At 35.5% G+C, this 25,688-nt stretch overlaps 1 protein-coding gene across 6 annotated transcripts in view; it reads right to left on the bottom strand.

Moving 5' to 3' along the window:
• Positions 1-25,688, bottom strand: part of LOC110457203 — a 75,973-nt gene that overhangs the window by 27,186 nt on the left and 23,099 nt on the right. For 4 of the 6 annotated variants that reach the window (XM_021508365.1, XM_021508369.1, XM_021508370.1 and 1 more), the window contains exons 7-20: positions 22,268-22,519; positions 20,273-20,465; positions 18,832-18,948; positions 17,968-18,006; positions 15,242-15,385; positions 13,151-13,376; positions 12,544-12,673; positions 12,046-12,248; positions 10,842-11,045; positions 9,410-9,548; positions 8,735-8,856; positions 7,454-7,487; positions 7,154-7,268; positions 6,424-6,453 (exon numbers count right to left, since the gene is read on the bottom strand). In XM_021508365.1, the coding sequence (XP_021364040.1) occupies positions 6,424-6,453; positions 7,154-7,268; positions 7,454-7,487; positions 8,735-8,856; positions 9,410-9,548; positions 10,842-11,045; positions 12,046-12,248; positions 12,544-12,673; positions 13,151-13,376; positions 15,242-15,385; positions 17,968-18,006; positions 18,832-18,948; positions 20,273-20,465; positions 22,268-22,519 (1,948 nt within the window). The remainder of the gene's footprint in view (positions 1-6,423; positions 6,454-7,153; positions 7,269-7,453; positions 7,488-8,734; positions 8,857-9,409; positions 9,549-10,841; positions 11,046-12,045; positions 12,249-12,543; positions 12,674-13,150; positions 13,377-15,241; positions 15,386-17,967; positions 18,007-18,831; positions 18,949-20,272; positions 20,466-22,267; positions 22,520-25,688) is intronic. The other 2 variants (XM_021508366.1, XM_021508368.1) reach the window with 2 other exon arrangements.

Genomic DNA, 25,688 nt, shown 5'->3' with positions numbered 1-25,688 from the left:
GATAAATTGTCAAGCACTGCATATGACTACGGTAAAAGTGAATAATATTTGAAAACAAAAATCAAAAGTAAGCAACCACAGTCTATTGCTTCCCTTTGCTGTGCTTTTCAATATGAATACTCCATTTAGTTATCCTGAAGTAATTTAGTCCAACTGAAAATTTCTAACTGAAAGTGGGGGTGGGGGGTGGGGCAGGCTTATTATGGGACAATGTAAGAGCATTTGTTGGCATTTCTGCTGGAATATAATGGGTGGGCTTATTACCAGGCATGGGCTGATTGCAAGATTAATACAGTAGATTATTTTGCAACAATTTGAATACAGATATACCATTAACTAAAGACAATGTATGGAAAGTTTTGTTATAATGTTGTTGTGGCTCTAGTAGAATTCTATCTATGATCACTGTATGACACATGGTGTGTTATATCCTAAAATCATGTGAAAGCATAGTTTGAAAATAAGAAGCCATGCGTGTGTTTTTGAGTTGAAATGATTTTTCTTCAAATGTAAGGTGAAATGTAAAGCGGTGCAAAATATAGAAATAATAGGATTTTAATTTCACATGTTTTTTAATGGAATTGAAGATATCATTAAAAAGTTGTTGAAAGTAAAATAATATTTTTATGATGTATACAAATCTAGAAATTCCTTGATCCAGTGACTAGATACTGGCCAAAGCTCAGATCAAAGATGACCAGATTTTGATTCGCTGAACATGATTTTAATTTCTTCTCCTGCCCACTTAACAGAGCTCCTAATTTAGGGTTCATTATTTGGCATATCACTTCTACCCCCATTATTATCACTTCTACCCCCATTATTATCACGTCTACCCCCATTATTATCACTTCTACCCCCATTATTATCACTTCTACCCCCATTATTATCGAAGTTTTTGTTTTAGTCAAATCACAGTTTCTTTCTATGTATTTTAAATACAGGTTTATGACATATTTTTTCCATAAACATGTATTTAAAAAATATTTGGATTGTTTTTACATGGTTTCTGTGTTACTTTGACACTACATAGGGTCAATGGCTGTTATTAGCATGATGTACTGAGCTCTGCCAGGTTTTAAACTAAAGTACATGTTACTGGTGTCACCACTTTACATTTCCAAAAGTGCTCCATGAAGATTTTTGAACAAGATTTATTACTTTTTAAGATATTACACTGGCTACCAGATAAAATGATGAATGAATGTGTCGTCAATATCAGACTCTCCACAAAAACAATGTTTCATTTACATTCAAAGTTGTACACATCTACTTGTATACTTGAAAGATAGGCACAGCATAGCACAGGCAGGACGAAGCACTTAGTTTTTCAATGAGCTCGCACAGAGATAGAAATAAACTCTTCAGTTAGGCACAAGTGTGGATAAATGTCTGATAACGATTGCAAACATGCGTATGACATCATCATATTTATACAACAGGGGAGTCGCCTATTTATCAAACGTTGAAGTTTCTATACTCAAACACTTACTTTTAAAATTTTGAATGCATTTCAAAATTTTCAAATAATTTATTTGAATCAATCCTTGTTGTTTAAAAGAATAAATATTTAAATGCAGCTTAATTAAAGTTAAAGTTACAGTGAGTTTCCAATACAGGAGCCGATAGAGCTCCTCTACACTGGACTCAAAAGTTAAACAATTGTATAATATAAAGTTAAAGTTCATTGTTATTCAAATTTGCTCTATAACTATAGCAAAGTTCTTCATTCTGCCAAAGTTTATCTATTCTGTTCTTAAAAGTAATGATATTTGGAGCGGATACAACGTCCTCCGGAAGGTTGTTCCAGGTTTTGACTGTACGAAATGTGAAATAGTTTCTCCTCATAGATAATTGCAGAAAGAAACATTTTTTTCACACAAGTCTTTCATTACGTATGAATGATTTTTCTAGAACTATTTAAATATATTGATACAGTACTAAATATAGATATTTAATGTAAATGAAAAGAAACAGCTGTCATAATACGGTTACCATTTTTATCCAGCATTATAATTGAGGGATCTTATTACAAGACAACGAACAAGTCTTTTTGGCATGTCTACTGAACTGCAATTGCTGATGGAAATAGGGGCCAACTTATCTTAGAGTAAATATAGAACATTATCTCAAAAATGTATCGTGTTCATTGTATATTATTGAATATAATAATAGCTAACAACTTTTATTTGTATACCGTCCATGGTATGTAGCTAATTATCCTCGTTAGTTTCTATTGATTGAATGCGTTTTTATAACCATACCATTAATCTTTTTCTTATTCTTTAACTATCATGTAGATCTGTTTCTGTAACTTAATTTATTCCCATTAGGTTTATTTCTCCGTATTATTGATTTATTTCTCTGTTTGTACCCATCTAAACATTTAAAGGCAACTCTTACCTGTACTTTCAAATCCAAATATATTCAGTCCATGCTGTTTGTGTAAACGTCTCTAAGACACAACCAGCCAAAAACCCCAATAATATCCGTCAATGGTACAAATCATACTCCCATACCTGTGCAATCGGTGTAGATCTACAGGGCTTGTTCTAATAACCTTACAACCACTTTCCCAGCTACCCACTGTAAATCCCGAGGATTAGTTTTAAGTATTGGTGAAAGTCGAAGCAATAAACAGATTTTTATCCGTCAAATTTACCATTACCTTTACAATCGATACTCTGAGCCATTGTGAAAGCCTAGCTTACAACACACTAAATCTGGCATATTTTATTGCAATTTCTCAAATCTTTTCTGCTTTAGTGTCGTTTCAAAATGAAAATTTATTACATTATGAATTAATCATTTTTCTAGTGCACAGAAAGTTACAGTGATATTAGAGTTTCTTTAAAAAGATGAAACATTTAAACAGTTTTGTTTTTTATTGGATGTTTCTTCTACCGGTACTTATTGCTGACATAACTTTGTCTGTTTACCATGTTATATAAGACACATTATGAAATATTCAGTAACAACTTTTTCTAATACTCATTAAACATACATCTACAACCACATGTTTGGGGGGGGGGGGAAATCTTAACACTAAACTGTTGATACTATAAGTGAATCCATATACTGAAAAATGTTCCTAGCTAGCCTAAAGAAGCATGCTGGAAAATGTGATTTAAATCCCTATCCATTTTGAAAGACTTCCTTAAAGCATAGATAATTTTGTTTGAAGGAGACTCTGACAACTTAAGATTGGATGGTACTCTTACTGAAATCCTTGTAGCTGTCTTATCGCCAGATGATCTAAACATGTGCAGAAACGCTTAGTCATATGTTTTATTAGATCCTTGAAAAGTTCTCTGAGTGTTGTCGCTGGCTGGTGCCATAGGATTCAAAATGTCATTGGAATCTCACCAGCTTAAGGGTATATGGTACTGTACACATTTAACATGCAATTTATGCTTTCTCCTTTATGGATATATGGTGTGGTTTACAATATTCCTGAAATTGTTTTTGAGTTACTTCCCTTAAGGTTATATGGTACGTACTGTACACATTGAATGTATGTAAGATTTATCTTCCTTTAGTTTACACGGTAACATACTTGCTAACTTTTTGAAATTTTCCACGGGGGATATTCTAAATGCTCAAAATTAAAACATAAATAACATGTGTGAATACGTCCCCTAGAGACAAAATAACCCTTTAAAATGACATATGTGGAGTTGTTCTTTCAGATGAAATCATCTTAGAATATAGGAACAGTTAAGCATTTACCGGTTGAAAACATTAAATTTAAGGGTACAAAATCTGTTAGATTTATCCCCCTTAAGGTTATATGGTACTGTACACATTATATACCTGCTTTAGTTTTAGAGTTACCTCCCTTAAGGTTATATGGTACTGTACACATTATATATCTGCTTTAGTTTTAGAGTTACCTCCCTTAAGGTTAGATTAGGTACTGTACACATGCTACCTGAAAATTGTTTAAAGAGTCACCTCAGTGTTATAATATTGTATTGTGAATATTTTACATGTATTTTGTTTGAGAGTAATGTCTGTTTATAATATTTTAATTATCATGACTGATTATTCTGAACTGCCTGTCAACACTATCATTCTATGTGTGCACCTTAGAAATTTGATTATGTACCTTTTACATGTGTGAAAGTGTACTTTTTATAAGTGTCATTGTGAACCTTTTAGATTTATGGAAAATGTATTATCAAAATCTAAGTTATCACTCATGAAAAGGTATTTACACATTATATAGTTTGAAACTTTTGAAAACGAGATGTAAATCCCAGTTAAGTAAGCATTGACACATCTTTGGATTCTATGATAGGAACATGTTGTATGTCATATTTTCGTGATGGTTTAAAGACGGAATGGAGGGGGTGAAAGTTGTATTGAACAGAGAGGTCAAGACAAATAAATGATCAGTCGTCATCGGATATTTCAGTTTTTCAGAAATCATTTGATCTGGTTATATAACCTATGGAAGTGCTGTAATCTGAAACCTCTGATCCTATAAGCATGTGTACAGAGTACAGATTATTTTTAAAAGAAAAGAATCTACCCTTCCAGCAGTAATATGACGTTTAGTTGGAGATCGCAATCACATGTCGGCTCTGTAACTGTGATGTCATACATATATTAATCAACGTGATATCTAATGCTGTTAAAAGATACCACTTTGCTCATACTGATGATCAGGAACAAGTTTCTATTTTGGTCAGGTTTTGAGATGATACCTCCAGATGAGCACGAGAAAAGGGATGACTGTCATCTATTAAATTTCAATGTGCACAAATAGAGTTATCTCCTCATAACCTGAACAAAATAAAAAAAACTACTCCTTAAACAGTATTTTCTGTGAATAGCAGATAACTATTTTATACATGAGTCTGATCAGTGAACCAAAATTTCATTTTCTCAACATATTAACATGATATTGTGGGTCAATATAAGTAATTGCCTGAAAGGACTATATATAGTTTGGGCCTTTTTTGGCCGTGGTAACCAGTTAATATTTTCACTCAATTTTGACAGGTTTTCGCCTACTTTTGATCTTAGCTACCATAGAGCGCACTCTTGAACTAACTTCATATTTCTCCATAAGATGTATTACAGGTGTCTACACATTATCCTTTGATATTAGGTTTGTTCAAGCATGCGCTCTATAGTTTCAAAGTGAAAAACTATGCAAAATATGACAATATTCACTGAACATTCAAATTTTTCTAATTTATGCTTTGAACTTTGTTACCATGGCAACAATAATAATTAGAAATATCAATAAATATTTTCATGATAGTATTTGGAAGGATTCAAAATTAAAGAAACAGTTGTTTGAAAGTTCATTTAAATGTTGATTTCTGGTCCTATATTATAACCAGTTTATATTAAAGTGTATACATGACAATTTTAGTTCAGTATGGTATTTATAAAACAAATATATTGTTTTGCAATCCGCATATGAACTAGTTGAAATAATCATAGCCCGTAATAATGGTGTAACAATTTGGCTACTATAATTACGGCTGAAAAATGGATGAAATCTCACCCGGACTGAGCCTTCTAGTTAAGCCTTGGTTAACCCCGCCCACATATTGCTGATAGTGATGTCACACGGCCATGTGATATTTACACCTCCACCCACATGTATTGTTGTCGACATCGTGGAGACTTAAATTGTCCCCTTCTATGTTAAGGTTATGAGATGATACGTACCTCCATTTAACGGGAACAATGGATATTGAGTGTTCATTGTCATGTAGACTTAAATATTTCTAGATAATTCATGATAGAAACAAACTACACACTTTTTTTTTAGCAATCTAGCTTCCCTTATTTTCTGCGTTAGGTGATAGTTGAAATGTTTTATTATCTCTTATTATCTAGCAATACTGATAGAAAAGTTCAGCTCAGTCAGAAACACATAAAAACTAAACTTAGAGTATTGTATAAAACACAGAAATGGCCATCACCAACTGCCACAGTACATATACATACTGTTAATTTCAACATTTGTAATATAATATAACTGTGAGTATATTTCTCTGTGAATTCTCCCATCACCTACACATGCAAGTGCAGCAGACAGTAGTGACATGCATATGGTCAATGATAAGTTGATAACAGTCACTAAATCACAGTCATTGACATCAAATATGTAGTTTCCAATCCCCACTGAAAACTTTGATAACAAACAGTCACTGTTAACAAACTGCCAATCATATCACCCTGTTTGACCCTTCAGCCAATGAAAAATAAGCATTTTATTTTTTTCAGAAATCACACTTTTAGATTCCTATCAGTCCTCATTAAAATTCCAGGTATAATGATGAATATTCATGAGCTGAACAAATTCTTGCAAAACCAGGCACCTTTTACACAACAACATAGTAGCATGATGTGAGGTGTACTGAGTATATAGACATTCAACAACACAATGATAATACTTACACTTCCCTCGTTTTTTATGATTTTTTTTACCTTTTGTGTCAGAAAATGTATATATATTAAAGGAGAGAAATTCAAATATGTATTGATGGATGAAATGATGAATCCTGACAGTACACTGAAGTCATCCCATATAAACACCTCACAGTCAAAGCAGTGTTGGGGAATAGATATATCTCTTTTAGTCACTTTTAGTTTGGAATGAATGTGCTGGATGAAAAAAAGTTGGATTTTTATGTATTAGAATATAAACATTCATGAAAAAAATAAAAAAATCTAAAGAAGCTAATCAATTATACCCTTTTCATCAAGCTAAAAATAACAAGGGAACAATGAATAAATAGAAAAGTAAATTAAACAAGCATTTCCCCCAAAAAATAACGTTCTACTACTTGCATTACAATGAATGTCACAAGCATGAAAAAAAGGTAAATATATTGATAGTCCATCAAAGTGAAATATGAAACAGGCACTTAAAGACACCTACATTAGTGGTAGCACATTCAGTAGACAGGAAGAAATCAATGAAAGTCTTCTACATGGAAAAGTGTTCAGTTCCAATTTTTGAATTAATTAATTGAAAGGGATTAAATTTTGGCACCAGATAATAGAGAAGAATTTGGAATTCAAGAATAGTTATTTGATTTTGATAATTGAGAAGATCTTAAAACCTTCACTAGTGTCGCTCATGTGTAGTATAAGAGAGGGATTGATATAGGCGGTGATGACTTACCGATCACGGAGCGTGGAGCATTAGACACTATTGAGAGGTATTCCATGGGAACAGGGGTGTTAGCCATTGTTGTGGCACTCGAGGAATGCTTCAGATTAAACGATCTCAGGAACTCCTACAACAAACATCAAACACAGGTTGTAAAAATCAGAAATTTCACATTTGACAGGGTAGACATTAGATATTTCCATTAAATATCTAACAAAAATGAAATTTTCAATTATTCCTTCAATTAACTCATCTACAACAACATTAAATACCTAAGACTGAGAGGATTATCTCCCTTTAATACAAACTTACCTCATCTAGAAACAAGTCGCTGTAGGAACCCATTCTGAAACAGAGACAAAACAGTAGGGGATATACAATGAATAAATTAAATAAATTCAACAGGAAAAACATATTAATTTCAAATATCAATTAATGAAATATACACTTTGCCAAACTAATTATACGCTATCAAAATAGATTCACAGGGCATTGTTTAAGAATTTTACTTTACAGATCTCAAATAAAATGAAAACAAAAATGATGAGCAACAACACTGAATCTGGTACAAAATGTAATGTTTGATTTACATCCTAAGTGCTGGCATGTTTTGGCAAAAGGGAGGCCATCTTCAGAGCACAGTTACATGATGTTTGCAGCTATGGCACAATGACAACAAAGGTCATGTGACTAGAACAATGAAGAATAACTGTGACGTCATCAAGTTGCTTAGAGTTACAGACTGAAAGGGTGAAAAGGTTTAGCCATTTTTGATTGGTGCATAATAGAATCAGTGCTAAATAATTTCAGAATGATTATAGATTATATAAAAGTATCATGGTAAATGTGAATGTATGAATTGTAGTATTACAGTATTTACAATGCAAGAGATGATTAAAGGAACAGAAACTTGGCACTAATTCTATTATGCACCAATCAAAAATGGATAAACCTTTTCACTCTTTCAGGCTGTAACTCTTAGCAACTTGATGACGTCACAGTTATTCTTCATTTTTCTAGTCACATGACCTTTATTGTCATTGATTGTCATTGTGCCATTGTTGCAAACATCATGTAACTGTGTTCTGAAGATGGCCACCCTTTGGCCAAAACATGCCAGAAAGGATGTAAATCAAACATTACATTTTGTACCGGATTCAGTGGTGGTGTTGCTAATCATTTCTGTTTTCATTTGCTCTGCTTTATCCCTGATGAGCACTGTTGAATACCATTAAGGTGTCCGCCCCAGGATCCTACTGCCACTATGGAACCGACTTCCTTGCAGGGACGTTGGGTCTCCATCCCCCAGTTGTTACAGATCTCAAATAAGGTTTTTTCATATTGTTTTAAAAACACTGTATAATCATATAAATCATACAACAGATTGTATTCAGTGCTAAGGCAGACTTGATAATGTGTGACCTTTGACCTTACCTTAAGTAATTATTCTCCAGTATCATATATAACATCTGACCAAACCTTAAGTTCCTTGTCAATAGAATGTGGTATGACCTTTGACCTTATCTTTCGTCATTACATCTAGAATGTGTGCCCTTTGACCTCACATAGTCACTAGACCCGGGATAACCTTACCTAGAATCACTGCTCCCCAGGATGTGTTGTACGACCATCATGGAGTCGACAGCCTCCTGGTCGACCTGCATCATACTGTTGGTCGCCGCCTGTGACCTAATCCTTGTGTTCTTGTCACTGGGCTACAAAAACACGGCAATGTGTTATTTTAGCTTTCATTTTAAATTACTGAGTTCAATATTTCCCAAAAAGTAAATTTATCATATATTCTATCATATTTACAAGCCAAGTATAACTGATTTCAAACATGAAGGTTTAAGTCAATGGATATAGCATTGATATATTCAAAATTAATGAATCGTATAAAAAACAACATTGCATAACATTATGTGGCCATCACCTTTACTTTATGGAATCTGAATTACTTACACTGATGCCCCACATTTTTCACAAGATCTTATCCCACAGTAGACACAAGTATATATATAAATTGTAACAATTATATAACCCACTAGCGGTTGATAAAATTCCCAGAAGCCTTCATTTCACCATGGGACAGTTCAAATAACCATAATGGTGAAATGAACCGCGATTTATATTACAGTGAGCTTCACACAACCATAGTAAACAGATGGACGCATACCAGTACATGTATATGCATGCCAATATACTGTATATGCTTGTGAAATGCAGAGAATTATGTAAAAACATAATTTCAGTTATTAAGACTCTCACCTTTTCTGTTTTCCAGCGTTCCCGTGCTGTAACAGGTGCAGTACGGGGCCGCTTGCCTGCATGAGTGGCCCCTACAGGGCGTTTTGACTTGGCCAAGTTCTTCACATAAGTGTGACCACCAAACCTTGTGGCCTGCCATCTGATCAAGGGGAGACAACTGTTACAGAACCTGACAGAATACCTCTATCTTGGGGTTTTAAGATTCATGTCTTATACCTTTTGTCATGTTACACAAAGATTCATGTCTAATTATACCTTCTGTCATGTAACACAAAGATTATTTTATACACAATTATAAAATTTACTTTAGGCTAACTCTATGGACCTGAGATCTGCTCATATTAATGTAAAAATATCAGATATGCTTCGCAAAACATTACATAAATTTTCACCACCTGCTTTTCTATCTAGTAAAATAATACAACTAATGTGACTGTTTGTACTTCCTTTACCTTTTTTGAGCAGCAAAAGATCATATTTTGCATTTGTAAGTGAAGACTAATTATCATCATGTTATATGTTAAATGTATGTACAATTTTTAGCCTTGTATTAATACTTTTAAAAGCAGTAGCTTGGTTAGGTGCTCAGCTTCCCCACCTAGTATGCTGTCACAATTAAGTAGCCATTAAGACCTTATTGTATTTTTTGCTTTACTAAATTTAAAATGCTGAAATAAAGTTTTGTCTATATTTGCCCATTGTATAATTGATATTAGACACATAGAGTAGTAATCTCTAAGCATCTATCACACACATGATTGCTGAGAAATATGTATACAGTACCTTTTCATGCCAAATGTGAGCTCATCATGGATATAACAGCTTTTATTAAAAACAAGTCTTGAATTTTTCCGTGACAATATTCCTATTCATTGACAACTTTTACTTGCGTATTCTATTAGATATAAATATAGCCAACACTGTTCACAGACTAGTCTAAATAACTGTAATGAAATTCCGACTAATACTGTCCTTATTTTTGTCTTCAATTTTTTTTTTTAGTAAATTAATCATACCTAGTTTTAAATTACTCAATCTTCTTTAGACTTTTTGTAGCAAAAGAATATAATTGTTCCATTTTTAAATATCTGATAAAATGATTAGTTTCCCTGGATTTTGATCATCATTACGTTGCTTCTAGTCTATGAACATGTGGGTCGTCAATGCTTTCCTTATTTATGACTGAAGTGATTGAACCAATCTACATCTAATCAGTGTCTGAATGCTAAATTGAATATGAGGTTTAAATGCAATTAAATCTAACTGCAATCACCATTTCAATTGCTAGGATCAGAAAATTACATTTCCCATCTAAAAGATTTGAAAGAAACACATATAATACGTCTTTACGATTTCCAGAATTATCAGACCTGCTTTAGGTCTAGATTGGTTCAAGTGATTCAACCGCATAAATCAAATGCATTGTCCTCACTTGTATCGCATTGAGTCCGGCGTTATTTTGCCCCTCCAGTCTATGGCCTGAATCACTGTGTTAGTTGGTGTAGGCACAGACCTTCGGGGGGTGAAATGTTCAGGTGCATCAGGGGAAGGTATGAGTATATCACGACTTGTGAAGGGGTTAGAGGTCAGGAAGAAAGGTCGTGACACAACAACATCGGCAGATGTTACCGGCTGACTGATAACAAGAAGGATAAAACAGATCACATAACAATAAAAGAAATATGAACAGTTTTATCAGGTTTATCAAATATACACATTGGAATAAATAGAAGAAAGGATTTGTTTCTTTAAATTAAAATTGTTTAAAAATCATTTTGGATATTGAATTATTGTTTGGCAAAATATCTATACAAGTGTCCATCTATGCTCTATATCAACCCTCAATACCATTACAATTTTGTATATATTTGTATATATTTGTATATATGCCGTAACCAGAAGTATAAGATGCAGTAGTGACACACTAGTAACCGAGTGAACTGGACAGGTTTGCAATTTTTATTTACTAATTACAAGAATAATTGTGAACATAATGAGTTTTCCTGTACTTTCTTTTCATGACATGAAAAAATCATGGAAAATCTGATCTGATTTTAAATGATTTCGGCACTATTTCTATGACAATTCAAAATTCTTGAAATCAACAAGTTGCAAAAGCCAAAATGCACGTTTTTGCCATGTAGTTTACACATGTATTAAGATCTAATCTACAACAATTTTGGATATGTGCTCCTGAAACATAAATATTCTTCAAAATGTACATATTTTTGGCATGTTTCCAGAACAACTGAACATTTCTTTAAATCAGACATTTAAAATTACCACTCATCTGCACTGTCATTGACTTATGACGGAAGTTTGAAATAACAATCTGTTTTGAGATATTCTGCACTTCACTTCACTACTGCACATGAGACAGAACATGTCTGTATACCCCCAGCCAACTTTGTTGAGGATATCATAATAAATACAGTTAAACCTGCCTGTAGAGACCAGGTGTACTTTCTTCCCAAGACCCCCGATCACATTTGGTCATTCCACCTCCCTCAACCTCTAAACTCTCCCTCAGATCAGACACTAGAGCTACTACTGCCTTGTGTTATATTAATATATTAGGAGAGGTAATCTGGTTAAAGATGGTGCTTGTATACAGGAATGACGTGTACGATACTCACGTTGGGGTATTTGATCGCTGTACTGGACTAGTTGACCGCATGGCATGGTGGACATGGTAAGTCGGGGAGGCAGACCTCATCCCCTGGGGATAGACAGGGCTGGTAGACCTGACCCCGGTGGCTGTACTTGGGCGGGACAATGGCCTCATGGGAACGCCCATACTGGATGGCTGACGGAACCCGGGCTGAGGGGTCGGGGCCAGCTATGAAGAAAATTAAAGACATCAATTCAAAATATCTTTGTGCTGTATCCGATTGGAGTTATGAAGTGTGATTCCTAAATTCATATTTTTTCATTTAAGTGTCTTCTTGAGGGATTATATATTTCTTAAATGTGTTTCTAACGGTTGAGTGGGGGAGAATAAAAAGAGCATCGAAATTAATGCATAAATGAATGAGCAGACAGGTAAAGACACCACTATATCACATTGTGTAAGAGAGATAATCAAACATCAATGACAAAGGATTAAACCCTTTTTTGATCACGTAAGTACTGACCTTTTCTTTGTAATGTGCCATATCCTCTGTGACATCATCGATCATAGTGACCACCTGGTCTAGTCGTACCAAATGACCCGTACCAACAATCTCTAGTTCCTTTTCTTCAGGCTGTTTCTCCTTATTCTCTCTGTAAAAAAATTACAAAGACAATAGGGTTTTATGTATTCATATCATCTGCATTATTAAATCTCCACTCATAATGGAATACTTTTTTTCAATGAGTTACATCTCTTTAAAATAGGCTGAAAAGAATAAAAGTGTGTTTATCATTTTTACGTTTTTTGAGTAAATTTACTTTGAGTATCAATCTTAATTTCAAGAATCACATGAAAAAAAACCAATTCTTTTTAGCACTTATAATGCATACATACGTATCACATAAATTTTGAATAAATACTCTTTGTAAATATGTAAAAGCAAGATAACTTTGTGAAAAAGGAGTTTGAGCAATATGTAAATATCTTCATTCAGTTAATAGTCAGAAGAGTCCAATAATTTGAGCCAAAATAAAATGTTGATGCATTCTTTCTTTAAGTGGATATTTCATTGCTAGGAATGAAATCTCACTTCATAAATAGGATTACTGCTTACAAGGAATTCTTACTTATTGTTAAGAAGTTTCCTGCCCAGTGGCTGAACTTTTTGTGTTTTGTGCTCCGTCTTTTTGTCCTTGACCTCTGGTTTGGTAGAGGACTTATTGGGAGAGGAGTAGGGGCGGTACTTCGGTAGCTTTGACGGGTAATGGCCTTCTGTAAACTGGTAAAACTCCTCCAATTCCTGACTGGTGATCGTTTTAGCAGGGTTGGCCTCCACTGGCAGGGGACCTAATACTGCAAGGCGGAAATCAGACAATAGGGAAATTATAGACATGTTCTTTTAATCAGTCTTTATTTAAACAGGTATGGATCTATGTAACTATGAAAGTGACTACGACAGAGGTATTGTTAGACATGACAGAGGTGTTGTTAGACACGACAGAGGTATTGTTAGACACGACAGAGGTATTGTTAGACATGACAGAGGTCTTGTTAGACATGACAGAGGTATTGTTAGACACGACAGAGGTATTGTTAGACACGACAGAGGTCTTGTTAGACACACTCTTTACAGGTGTTATCTATACAGGTGAGCTTTATAGACATGTTTTCTTTATAAAGTGGCACCATTTATAGAAATGTTCTTAAAGCAGAGATGGTCTTTATAAACAGGTTATATAAGGAGATATACAGACATGGCCTTTATACAACAAGAGCTGTCAGAGAACAGCATAGCACGCCTATGTATGTTATTATAATACTGCAACTATCAATAGAAACACATGTATAGTAAAACGTTGATATAGTGCCTGTCATTTTATTCGCCACCTCACTTACCACCAGGATATTTCAAGGACTGTTAAATGTGTAGAAACATTTATGTTAAGTGATTGTTAAGAAATTAACAAAGTCCAATTAAGCTGCTTTTGGACGCTAAAATATGAAAATGTGGTTCAACACATTGCTTACACTCAATACAAATACTTCAACCTTATAATAGACAACAGCCTATTGATGGTGGTGGTCCAACACTACCCAACAAAACTTGCGTACAAAAACTTGAACCTCAAATTTAACTAAGTCCAATTAAGGTGTTTTTGGGCCATAAAATATGAAAATATTGCCCAGAACATTGCTAACACTCCATATAAATGCTTCAACCTTATAATAGACAACAGCCTATTGATGGTGGTTGTCCAACACTGTCTGGAAAAACCTTGCCCAAAAACTTTAACCTCAAATTTAACTAAGTCCAATTAAGGTGTTTTTGGGCCATTAAATATGAAAATATGGTCCAGAACATTGCTTACACTCGATATAAATGACTTAAACTCATAATAGACAACTGTGTATTGAGTGTGATGATCCAACACTGTCTGGAAAAAACTTGCACCAAAACGTTAACCTCGGAAGGTGGGACGCCGACGCCGGGGTGACTACATTAGCCCCCCTATTCTTCGAATAGGCGAGCTAAAAATGTGTTTGTCTTAATGATTGCACTCCTATTTGTAAACTTGGGATTCCTTTTTGACAAGAGGTATGCAGGTCTTTTATACAAATTTCTGAAACAACGCATCTGCAACTTCGACCTTGACAGTGAGATAATCCCTACATGTATTTGCCTTTTCGCCTTTGTCTGTTTCTCACATACAAGACTGAAATACCCTGCACAAGACCCAATAATTGCAAATTGCACCTAGGACAAATGACAAGGCACACAGGTGCAACAGATGGTAGCTATTGACAACCCAGCAAGTATCATTTCAATAGTTTGGTTTAAGTTCCTCAAAACCCAAGGGAATATCAAGTATCTGCGCCATTTCAAATATCATGTTGCTGTAGGGTATTAGGGAAATACACCTCAACACCATGAAATATCTGTACAATATTTTCTCCTGTCAGCAAAATAACAGAATATTAGTGCCAAGATAGGAAACACTTGGTAACTTATTTGTGTTTCGGATACACAGGAAGGGCGTTAGTCACAGATACACAGGAAGGGCGTTAGTCACGGATACACAGGAAAGGCGTTAGTCACGGATACACAGGAAGGGCGTTAGTCACGGATACACGGGAAGGGCATTAGTCACGGATACACAGGAAGGGCGTTAGTCACGGATACACAGGAAGGGCGTTAGTCACGGTACATGTATGTATACCTTCAGGCTGCTTGCTGTCTTGGTTCTGTGAGGTGTAGAAAGCCAGTACTTGTTGGGTCTCCACTTCGGGAGCCTCACCCTGATCATGGGCTGCGTAACGAACATCCACGGCAGTACCACTACGTCCCACAAAGTTCAGCTTACCTGGAGCGAAACAGATCTCACAGCAATTAGACTGATAATTACTGAATTGTTTCGTTTTAATGCATTCATGCTTAAAGTGTATAAACCAAACTGCCAATTAAAATGGATCTTAATGATAAATCATTTGATGACATGTATACTACAATATTCATTTCTCTAATTAAAATGAAATAATATATTTATATCACAGAAATACTTTGATTTGGATTTATAATTTATCACTTATCTTTGTCTAAACAGACAACTATCTATCTGTTTCAGTAGAAACTTAGTTATACTTTGTCATTTTATAATATTTGGAAAATCAATGTTCGTTATAGAAAAAATTATGCAACATCACATCTTAAACTTGTGTATATAAAGGATAGGCTCAAACAAGAAAAAGTATGTGCTAAAGAAGGAATTATCAAGGCTAAATCCAAGTGAATTTATTAACAAAAAAAACATATTAAAATCAATAACAACTGTGTTTACCGCTGGAATAGAAAACGAAATGTTTTCGTTAGTTTTCATTTTAGGAAGAAAGCTTTCTGTATGATGTTACGAAGGCTTAGGTAGGTGTAAAAATATCTGGTTCACTTATAGGTGTTCCTTAAAACTGACATTACATAAAAAAAGTCTTTCATTCAAGATTTATTTGCTCCAAATTTGTAAGCAACTATTCCTCTCTGAATCACAGTTATCTGCCCCTTTTAAGTTAGTTATCTCCCTTACTTCCATCATACCATATTTCTCACTGCATTCAATCTTTTTTTAATCATAAAGAAAGAACATATTTATCTGAAAAACAAATACACCTTTAAATAAACTGCTACAAAGTAATAAATTAAAATAAATTAATAATATACTATACAAGAAAACAAAGTTATTATTAATTTGACAACATTGAAATAATTTCTAACCATCACCATTCCTTAAAAAAGTTATAAATTTCCCTATCCCTCAAAAACCTTAAATGTGAATTGGTCAAAGTACCTTCATTTACATATTGTGAGTTTTATTTTTATTTTATTTTCTCTCAAGAAGTTGAAAACAAAATTACAGATTTTACGAAATTATTACACAATAATGGAATATTTGCAAATATATTTTTCTAATGATATCACAATAAATTGATATGTCAGAATGATCAATGTTCAAGAATATATATCTGATCACTCGGTCAAGTTCCCTGATTTCTAATCAGATTATGATAAATCCTTCACCCCATTCCTACATACTGTATGTGTGAAAGCATTACATCAGGGTCACATTCCTTTAATTTATAGCCAATCAGTCCTAAACCATTATACCTAATTGCAACATCCCTGCAAGGAAGTCAGTTCTATAGTGGTGGTAGGGATCCTGGGGCGGATACCTTAATGGTATTCAACAGTGCACATCAGGGAAAGCAGAGCAAATGAAAATAGAAATGATGAGCAACACCACCACTGAATCCGGTACAAAATGTAATGTTTGATTTACATCCAAAGTGCTGACATGTTTTGGCCAAAGGGAGGCCGTCGTCAGAGCACAGTTACATGATGTTTGCAACTATGGTACAATGACAATAAAGGTCATGTGACTAGAACAATAAAGAATAACTGTGACGTCATCAAGTTACTAAGGGTTACACCCTGAAAGGGTGAAGAGGTTTAGCCATTTTTGATTGGTGCATAATAGAATAAGTGCTAGTCACAAGACCTTTATTGTCATTGTACCATAGTTGCAAACATCATGTAACTGTGCTCTGAAGACGGCCTCCCTTTGGCAGAAACATGTCAGCACTTAGGATGTAAATCAAACATTACATTTTGTACCGGATTCAGTAGTGTTGTTGCTCATCATTTCTATTTTCAAATTTCATTGTAGGAAAATGTGTATGGAAAGGACACCCCAACATGACCCCTAATGTAATGTTAACCAATTTGTCACCCTAGTATATGGTAAAGAAATGGGGTGAATGACCACGTTTAAATCAGATTGACCAATTCAAATAAAAAAATATAAAATGTCAAACAGCACTTTAAGACACTCACAATATAAGTACACATATAACCTAAATATACAACTGTAAGATCTATTAATAAATATCAAAAAATGTAAAAAATACAAGCTCCTAAACAGATATAGTTTGTACCATCTCTACCACTGCCACCATTAAAGTAAAAATCTACATTTAGTCATCACCGTCTCCCCAATGCTAAGTGCTATCACATCAGGAGTAAGTCAGACACATTCAACCCCAACATTTCAGTTCAACACACATTATATAACATTCCTGCTCTTTTTTGTCAGTGTCAAATTTTGAAACATTCAATATGACACATTTTTATTTGATCATTGATTTATTCAAATTCTAAATAACTGTTAGGCTCTCAGGAGTAAAACTTTATACATTCTTATAAATTAGACGGGGTTTGGATAAGGCAAATAAGATTGTGCACAAATTTTGGAATTTCTTTCAAACACTTGGGAAGGTGATGTTAAGAAACTGTTGCAAAATTAACAAAATCAACGAAACAAAAGCATGTCACCATGACAACAGATACGGAGACAAAAACAGAGGCCTGTTGCTTTAGGACGAGGCCAGTGTGAATTACCTTTAGGATAAGCCCTAGTACTTGGGCTTATGTTATTTCCTATGTGGTCAGGAAGTAAAAAGCATTCAAGTTTTATTTCGAGTAAACATTACTATCGAATATCTCTGTGGGCCAGGAAAGTTTTGCTGCAATTTACATTTCATCTTTTTTGGCCTCTGTAATGTGGGCAAATCTATACATGATTATACATGACAGTATAAATCATTATACAGCACACCATACAGTAATTGCATGTGAAGGGCGAAATTGACAATTAATGGCAAATGTGGATTTTGGAAAAGTTTGACAGGGCAAAACGTTCCTGGTACACAGTATATAAATATCAAATGATACAGGACACTGCTAGTGCTATAATCTTCTGTCATTATTGTATTCTCTGCCACAGCGCAATGTTAATCCTGGTTCTAGATATATGGTTAACAAAGTCACTACCCTGAAGAGTGAAATTAATTACGCTTTAGTTTTTTATATCGGAACACTGCCACAGCAGATTTTCTTCTGAGATAAAGGTTCTGTTCTGTAGAAAAACCATGCAGCCTCTAAAAGAGACTTCATTATTGTCGTGGCATCATATTTAAATATGCTCTGGGACCTATACACACTTACACCAGAGGTGGCATTTAACACAGGGCCTACAGCAGTGACTTACAAATATATACAATGTACCTTGTCAGGGCAATAGTCTCACACACCCCATTCTATTCTAAGGCAAATATTAAATCAAAATTATCAAAAACATTCCTGTTACATTAAATCAACTAATCAAAACATACGTTGAAGATCTGTAAAATCTTAAATAGTATTTTCACAAATATTTTTTTCTTAAATGATTAAATTTATGAATACGATGTAAGCAACACCTACTTAATATGTCCTGCCCATATGTCCAGTCTTTGTTGAAGGATTTCCAGTTCTCAATCTTTGGACTCCCCGTTGTCGGCCTAAATATCGGTAAACCGTTACTGTGTTGATGACCTTCAACTGATACACAGGAAATATAAACGTAACGGACCTTCACAGACAATAACAAAACAATAAATAAATAAATCAATATAGAGTTAAGGACCTTCTAAGCCATATCACTCTGCCTTGTAAAACCTTTTTGTCTCAGATGTAGGACATCAATTTTTATTAGATACATACAATAAGTGTTTTACTTCCCAACAAACTTGGGATACCCAATCAACAGCTGAGTAGACAGGATCAATCACAATAAAGTGTCTGGTTCTATGATAGGACATTTTCACATTGATGTCATGAAGAGAATAAAACCCTCAGTTTTCCATGATCTTTGAGTCAACAGCAGAAAATTCTACAACAGACATTCTGTCCACTTAAGTAACAAAGAAGACAAATAATAATAATAATTTGAGGTTATTCTATACCGCTTTATCACAACCTAGTTCGTAGGTCGCCTCAAAGCGGTTCACAAATTATTGTCCGTGGTTATAGGGCCTTTGCAACCAGCCAATACTTTTCTCAACTCCCTGGAGAGCATACACCCGGAGCTGCCATTTCGGCGCTCACAGCTAGCATTCTATAATTCTAGCACTGCCCAACCACATACTCATTTGCATCTGAGTAGACTGGAACAAGCGGAGTATTGATCTTGCTCAAAGATACAACACATTGCCATGCCGTGGGGCAAACCCGCAACCCTTCAGTCACATGCCAAGCGTCCTACCACTGGACCACTGTGCCTTCTAAGACAACATCAATATCCTTTTTTTGAAAATCACACTGTATCATTATTGTACAAATTATCACTAATAAGTGCCTTGCAATATAGGAATAGAGAAAGAAAAAACATCTTGGTTATCAACACTAAGACCACACTTTTCATATTACGTGTAGTCTTCTCTTCAAGTACAATTAAAACAAAACATTTCATTTTCACAAATGAAATATAATTATTGTCAAAATCAAATGCTGGAACATATCTGTTTTGAGTAGTTGACAGCAATTTCCTGACATTTGGGGCCATGTAACAAAGAGAACATTTAATAGCTTCCAATTAAATATTATATATATTTCATTGGTATGTCAAACTCTTGAACATATCAAAATATTCTGTGTGCAATAAGAGCTACCTCCCCTGGCACTATCTCGCGATTCAAACTTTGACTGATTTGTTCAGGAAAGATGTTTTGGAGTTTTGTTACTTAGAGTGGAACTCTTTTGAAAATGATTGATGCATGTTTTAGAAACGTAGCATATATCCTTAAGTAATATCCTAACAGGTTATCATTTATATATTAGCGTACTGGTGTTTGTAAACAACACTGTTTTGTAAGATGACACACACCATGCTGCTGCTGTCGAGACTTGCTCCCAGACAGCACCCTCATTGACGACGCCATGTTTTCCCGGGCAGCAACATATTCTTGTTCTGCTTGCTCTGCTTCCTGTGCGGCCAGCTGAGCATGGGGATTCACCAGGCTTGCAATCGGGTGTATCATCTTCTTGGGCAGGAATGCAGCATTGGACACATTGGATGACTAAGAAGTGAAAAAATAATAAGTAAAAACATTAGGAGTCAAAACAAATACATTAATTGTCACTGATAAGAAAAAAATATCTGTTGTTTTGAAATGGTATGTCCAAATTTCCCCCCCTAATGGCTGGCAAACTATCATAAAGTAAATGAAAACAAAAGGCCCAGAGGGCCTGTATCGCTCACCTGAATATCTAAGCAATCATGGCAAAATATTCTCCAAATGAGATCCAAGGGAATATGCCAGACCCCAATGCCAATTCTTGTAGTATGTCTTTATTAGATTTTTCATGTCCAGCAATTTAATGCATGGTTATGGGGTGGGGATCTCAACTGTTTCCAAGCTGTGACTCAGAAACTAGATCCCTAGGGTTGTGGCCAGACCCCAGGGTCAATTCTAATATCATGACTGCATTCGTCTCTTTTTGTCCAGCATTTGTTTTTATAGTTTGGGGTGGGGATCTTAACAGTTTCGAAGTTATGACCCAGGGGTTAAGTCTCCAAGGGTGGGGCAGACCCCAAGGCCATCCTGGAAGCATATGTGCATTCATCTCTTTATATTCAGCAATTGTATAGATGCATGGTTATAGGGATCTCAACTGTTTTCAAGCTGTGACTAGGTCCCTGGGGTTCGGTCAGACCCCAAGGTCTATTATAATACCATAACTACTTTTGTCTCTTTATGCCAAGTATTTGTATATATAGTTCTGGGGTGTGGATCTCAACCGTTTCAAAGTTATGACCCAGGGACTATGTCTCAAAGAGTCACCAGGCCAGACCCTAGGCCATCCTGGACGCAAATGTGCATGGTTATACTCTGGGGATCTCAACCATTTCCAAGTAAAAAAAATTTTGGCCCCACCCCTTAGCCCGGGGGTCAGCCCCACCATTTGTACAATTTTAAATCCCTGTCTCCCATGAACGCTTCTGACCAAATATGATCGATATCCATGGCATAATTCTACAACATAAGTCGTTTATAGCAATATAGCCAAATTGACCCCTTTTGGCCTCCTCCCTCAGTCCCCTGGGGGGTCAGCCCAACCATTTTGTACAATTTTGAATCCCCATCACCTAGGAATGCTTCCAGTGAAATATGGTTGATATCCAGTGCATAATTCTACAGAAGTCGTTTGTAGCAATATAGCCGAATTGCCCCCTTTTGGCCCCACCACTCAGCCCCCTGGGGGGTCAGCCCAACCATTTGTACAATTTTGAATCTCCACTACCGAGGGATGCTTCCAGTTTAATATGGTTGATATCCATCTCTTAGTTCCAGAGATGAAGTTGCTTAAATCAATATAGCCCAATTGCCCACTTTTGGCCCCGACACTCAGGCCCCTGTGGGTCCAGACCCACGGTTTATACAAAATTGGTTCCCCTTCACCCAATGATGCTTCAGACAAAATATGAAACAAATCCTTTCATTCCTACAGAAGAAGAAGGATTTTAAAGAATTTGCTATCTGTTCTCTATTGGGCCCCAACCCTCAGGCCCCTCAAAATATAATAACTTTGGAAAAATCAGTTAAAAAGAGCTTCTAAGAATTTGCTATGTTTCCCCTATTGGGCTCCACCCATCAGGCCCCTCAGGGGCCAGACCCACGGTTTATGAAAAATTGGTTCCCCTTCACCCAATGATGCTTCAGACAAAATATGAAACAAATCCTTTCATTCCTACAGAAGCAGAAAGATTTTAAAAAATTTGCTATGTGTTCTCTATTGGGCCCCAACCCTCAGGCCCCTCAAAATATAATAACTTTGGAAAAATCAGTTAAAAAGAGCTTCTAATACAGATTGTTCATACCCGGTCAGTGATGGTTGGCCGGATACTGGCAGAGGGAGTCTGGGCACGAGACAATTTCCGCCTTGTCTCCGGATACTCCATGTCGTCAGCATCCCTGTTCACAGCCTCTTCATCCTGGTCTTTGACACCACGGTGACTCTCACTGATCAGACTCTCAATGTAATGGAGACTGATGTTTGAGGCATCATCTAACTCACGGCGTGGCGTATCACCGGCAATGTCAAGGTCATGTGGGGACGCCAGACGTTGCAACTGTTGAGAATAACAAAGAAAAATTATATATAACAGACATTTCAATATGGTTTAAACAAAGTTGCCTTTTTGGAGTTTTTGCAGATGAAGCAGTTGATAGCCCACTTGCTTTTCACCGATGCAGCCAGGGTTTCATTCTCCGATCAGAAGTGAAAAGGTATGGGTCACCTGTCTGACAACAAGAAATCTCTCCGGGTACTGCGGTTTCCTCCCACATTAAGACCCATCACACTCTAACATTAAGGCCAGCAAGAGTGATTAATATACCCTGTATGTTGTAATAGCTTGTTTCATAATTGGTATAAAATAAATAAAGTTTATATTTAAGACATATGTTCAAAGAAGGTAAAGTTATATCATATGTCTACATGTGTTACATTGGGTAAGTGGAGATAAAAGGTTTTGTCTAAAACCTCACCCTTGACTGAGGATATGAGATACTAAAAATGTTAATTTATCGAACAATGAGCTACAGTTTCTGTAGATGTAGGAACAACTGTTCAGTAGTCATGTTAAGCAGCTTTCCATCCTGATCCATATCTACAATACATATTCTTACCTTTTCTATTCAAAGATAGACCTGTTAAATGTCCCATGTAAACTCTGCATTCAGTCAATGTTACTAGGTGAATGTGGTTTAAAAAATATTCTCATTACATCGAACAGTTCATCAAGTTTAAAAAAACACCAGAAGTTATTAACTGAACCTCGGCCAGGTTTACTACCAAATCTATCATTATTACAAACGAAAGTCGATAAACATGTTGTAACAATTTAAAAAAAAAAAAAAATCTTGCTTGTTCCTTTGCTGTGATAATGTAACAGCCACAAATGTCAAGCCAGCAATATACGGTATGAAATAGCACAGGTATTTCTGTCACAAATTGGTGTGGTACAAACTATTGATCCATCATTAGCCAATATTTGGTTTAGAACAGAGTTAACAGTGGTATTCAGCTCCAGAGCATATAATGGCATCGATATCTCGGAAAGCAAACGGCAATAATAACCTTAGTTAATAGAAAAAAGACACAATTTTCTATGAGTGTTACGATACGATCAAGCCATTTGCTATAAACATATTTCGTGCTAATACCACACAATAATTTCAAATATGTTACTACACTTCCTGCATTTTTTTCTAAGGAAAGTATTAAAGGAGTTAAGGGAAAACTGATGTTAAGGAAATTTACCTTCATTTCAGCTGTTTTCTCATAGGGAAAATGTGAGAGAAAAAATGAATTAAGGAGTTTCTTATAGTTAAGAGATGATTGTTTAACTGAGGCAAGACAGACAGAGAAAAGTAGGTTAAGGTTCTTCATTTAAAAAATTTGGTAAAACTTCATCCCAGCATGCTACTGCGTTTGATTATTGGATCATTCAGTTAAGAATTTGAAAGCCCTCATCTGAGCATGCTTTTCCAGTCGGGCCACAAATCATTCCCGTAAGTCTCTTGGTTATCAAAATGAAGGTGTTTCAAAGTTTTCAAGACATTTGACCCCTGTGACCTTGGATATGGGTGGGTGAAGGTCATTCCATGAACAAACTGGACAGTTCTCCATCTAAGTATGCTACAGGACAAATATCACCCTAGGTCTTTTCGTTATTTAGAAGAAGTCGCGTAAATTCTGAACACATTTGACACCTGTGACCTTGAATATGATTGAACGTGAAGGTCATTTGATTGAACAAACTTGAGAGCCAATCATCCAAGCATTCTACTGGCCAAATGGCATCACCATAAGCATTTTCATTATTCAGAATAAGTCATTTGAATTTTTTAAAACATTTGACACCTGTGACCTGTGACCTCAAGGTCATTCATTGAACAATCTGATAGCCCTTGATCCCAGCTACTACTGGCCTGATACATGTGTTATCACTATTGGTCTTTTGGCTTTTAAGAAGTTGTTGAAAGTAAAAAATTGATGCCAGACGGACAACAAACAGACAGACATTGGACGCCAAGCCACAGCATATTCTCACTGGTCTGTTGGACCAGGTGAGCAAAACAAATATGATAAAGACTATTGAACAATTATATCCCAGCCTATTGGTTACTATTTCTATGGCTAAGTAGACTTCTCGAGTCAAACTCCAGCTAGAGCACAAAAGCAGGACTTCAGGTCCAATGTTAATCATTATACATGTACGGTAGTAAGACTTTTTTTTAATACTGTACAGAAACATTGAAAATATACTGTCAAGTCTTATCACGATTGTACATAATGTACATTACAAATCTTTAGAAACACTATTGTATTGTTTCAATCCACAAAAACCAGTTTCCAATCATTGTAAGAGATCTACAGATATGTCAAGCTGCTGTGTTTTGTACCTACCTCTCCTGAATAAATCCATTATTACGATCAATAAAGCACAACTACATACTGTATCTATAAACACACCACACTGGTATCTAAGTTTCTATTTGATGTTTTCAGAAAAACTTTCATACAGAATAAAATATCTCGATCGGGGCACCTCCACTTCTTGTGAGTGAATATTCCAATGATGAGACGAAGTTATTTCCTCAGCACCAGAGAACCAGTACTGTAGACAGAACAGAGCCTAACTTACCTTACACAATTAATCAGGCTGCACTGTAATGCTACTTCGCATTGATCTGCAATCCTAAAGACCTTTTCAGATACAACTCACAGAGCCTCAGACTAAAATAATGTCGCCGACCTCTACAATGATTCGTAAATTACCACACAGCGAGACCAATCTTATATAATTCTAGCCTAACAACTCACAGTTTAAGATGTTCTTAGCAGCCAAATATGCTTTTACCTTGTACTTGTTATACAAGCTTACCAATTTATCTTAACAGGGCCATATCTCACAGTGACGACAAAGAGCACAAAGGTGGCTATTTACATAAAATACAAGCTGGTCAAAGGGCTTGTTTACCTTCCCAGCGGTTTAACAGGAACATGAACAGAAGCCCTACTGTGTTAATACCTTTAACATTGACAGCAGCTCTTCCTATTATTTTTAAATAACACAAAATCTACAGAGAACATATGTGACATTATGATGACAAGTGCAGTGTCAATTTTGATTGTAATACAACAAAAGGTCCACTGGGCCTGACCCATGACCTTGTTTCTTTCACCACACACTCTGTCTTCATAAAACTCATTAAAGATTTGATACAGAGTGA

This window comes from Mizuhopecten yessoensis, unplaced genomic scaffold, assembly GCF_002113885.1.
Source record: "Mizuhopecten yessoensis strain PY_sf001 unplaced genomic scaffold, ASM211388v2 scaffold9049, whole genome shotgun sequence".
NCBI classification, from domain to species: Eukaryota; Metazoa; Mollusca; class Bivalvia; order Pectinida; family Pectinidae; genus Mizuhopecten; species Mizuhopecten yessoensis.
Note: the sequence above shows the minus strand (reverse complement) of the source record. Positions and strands in the feature narration are given on the sequence as shown.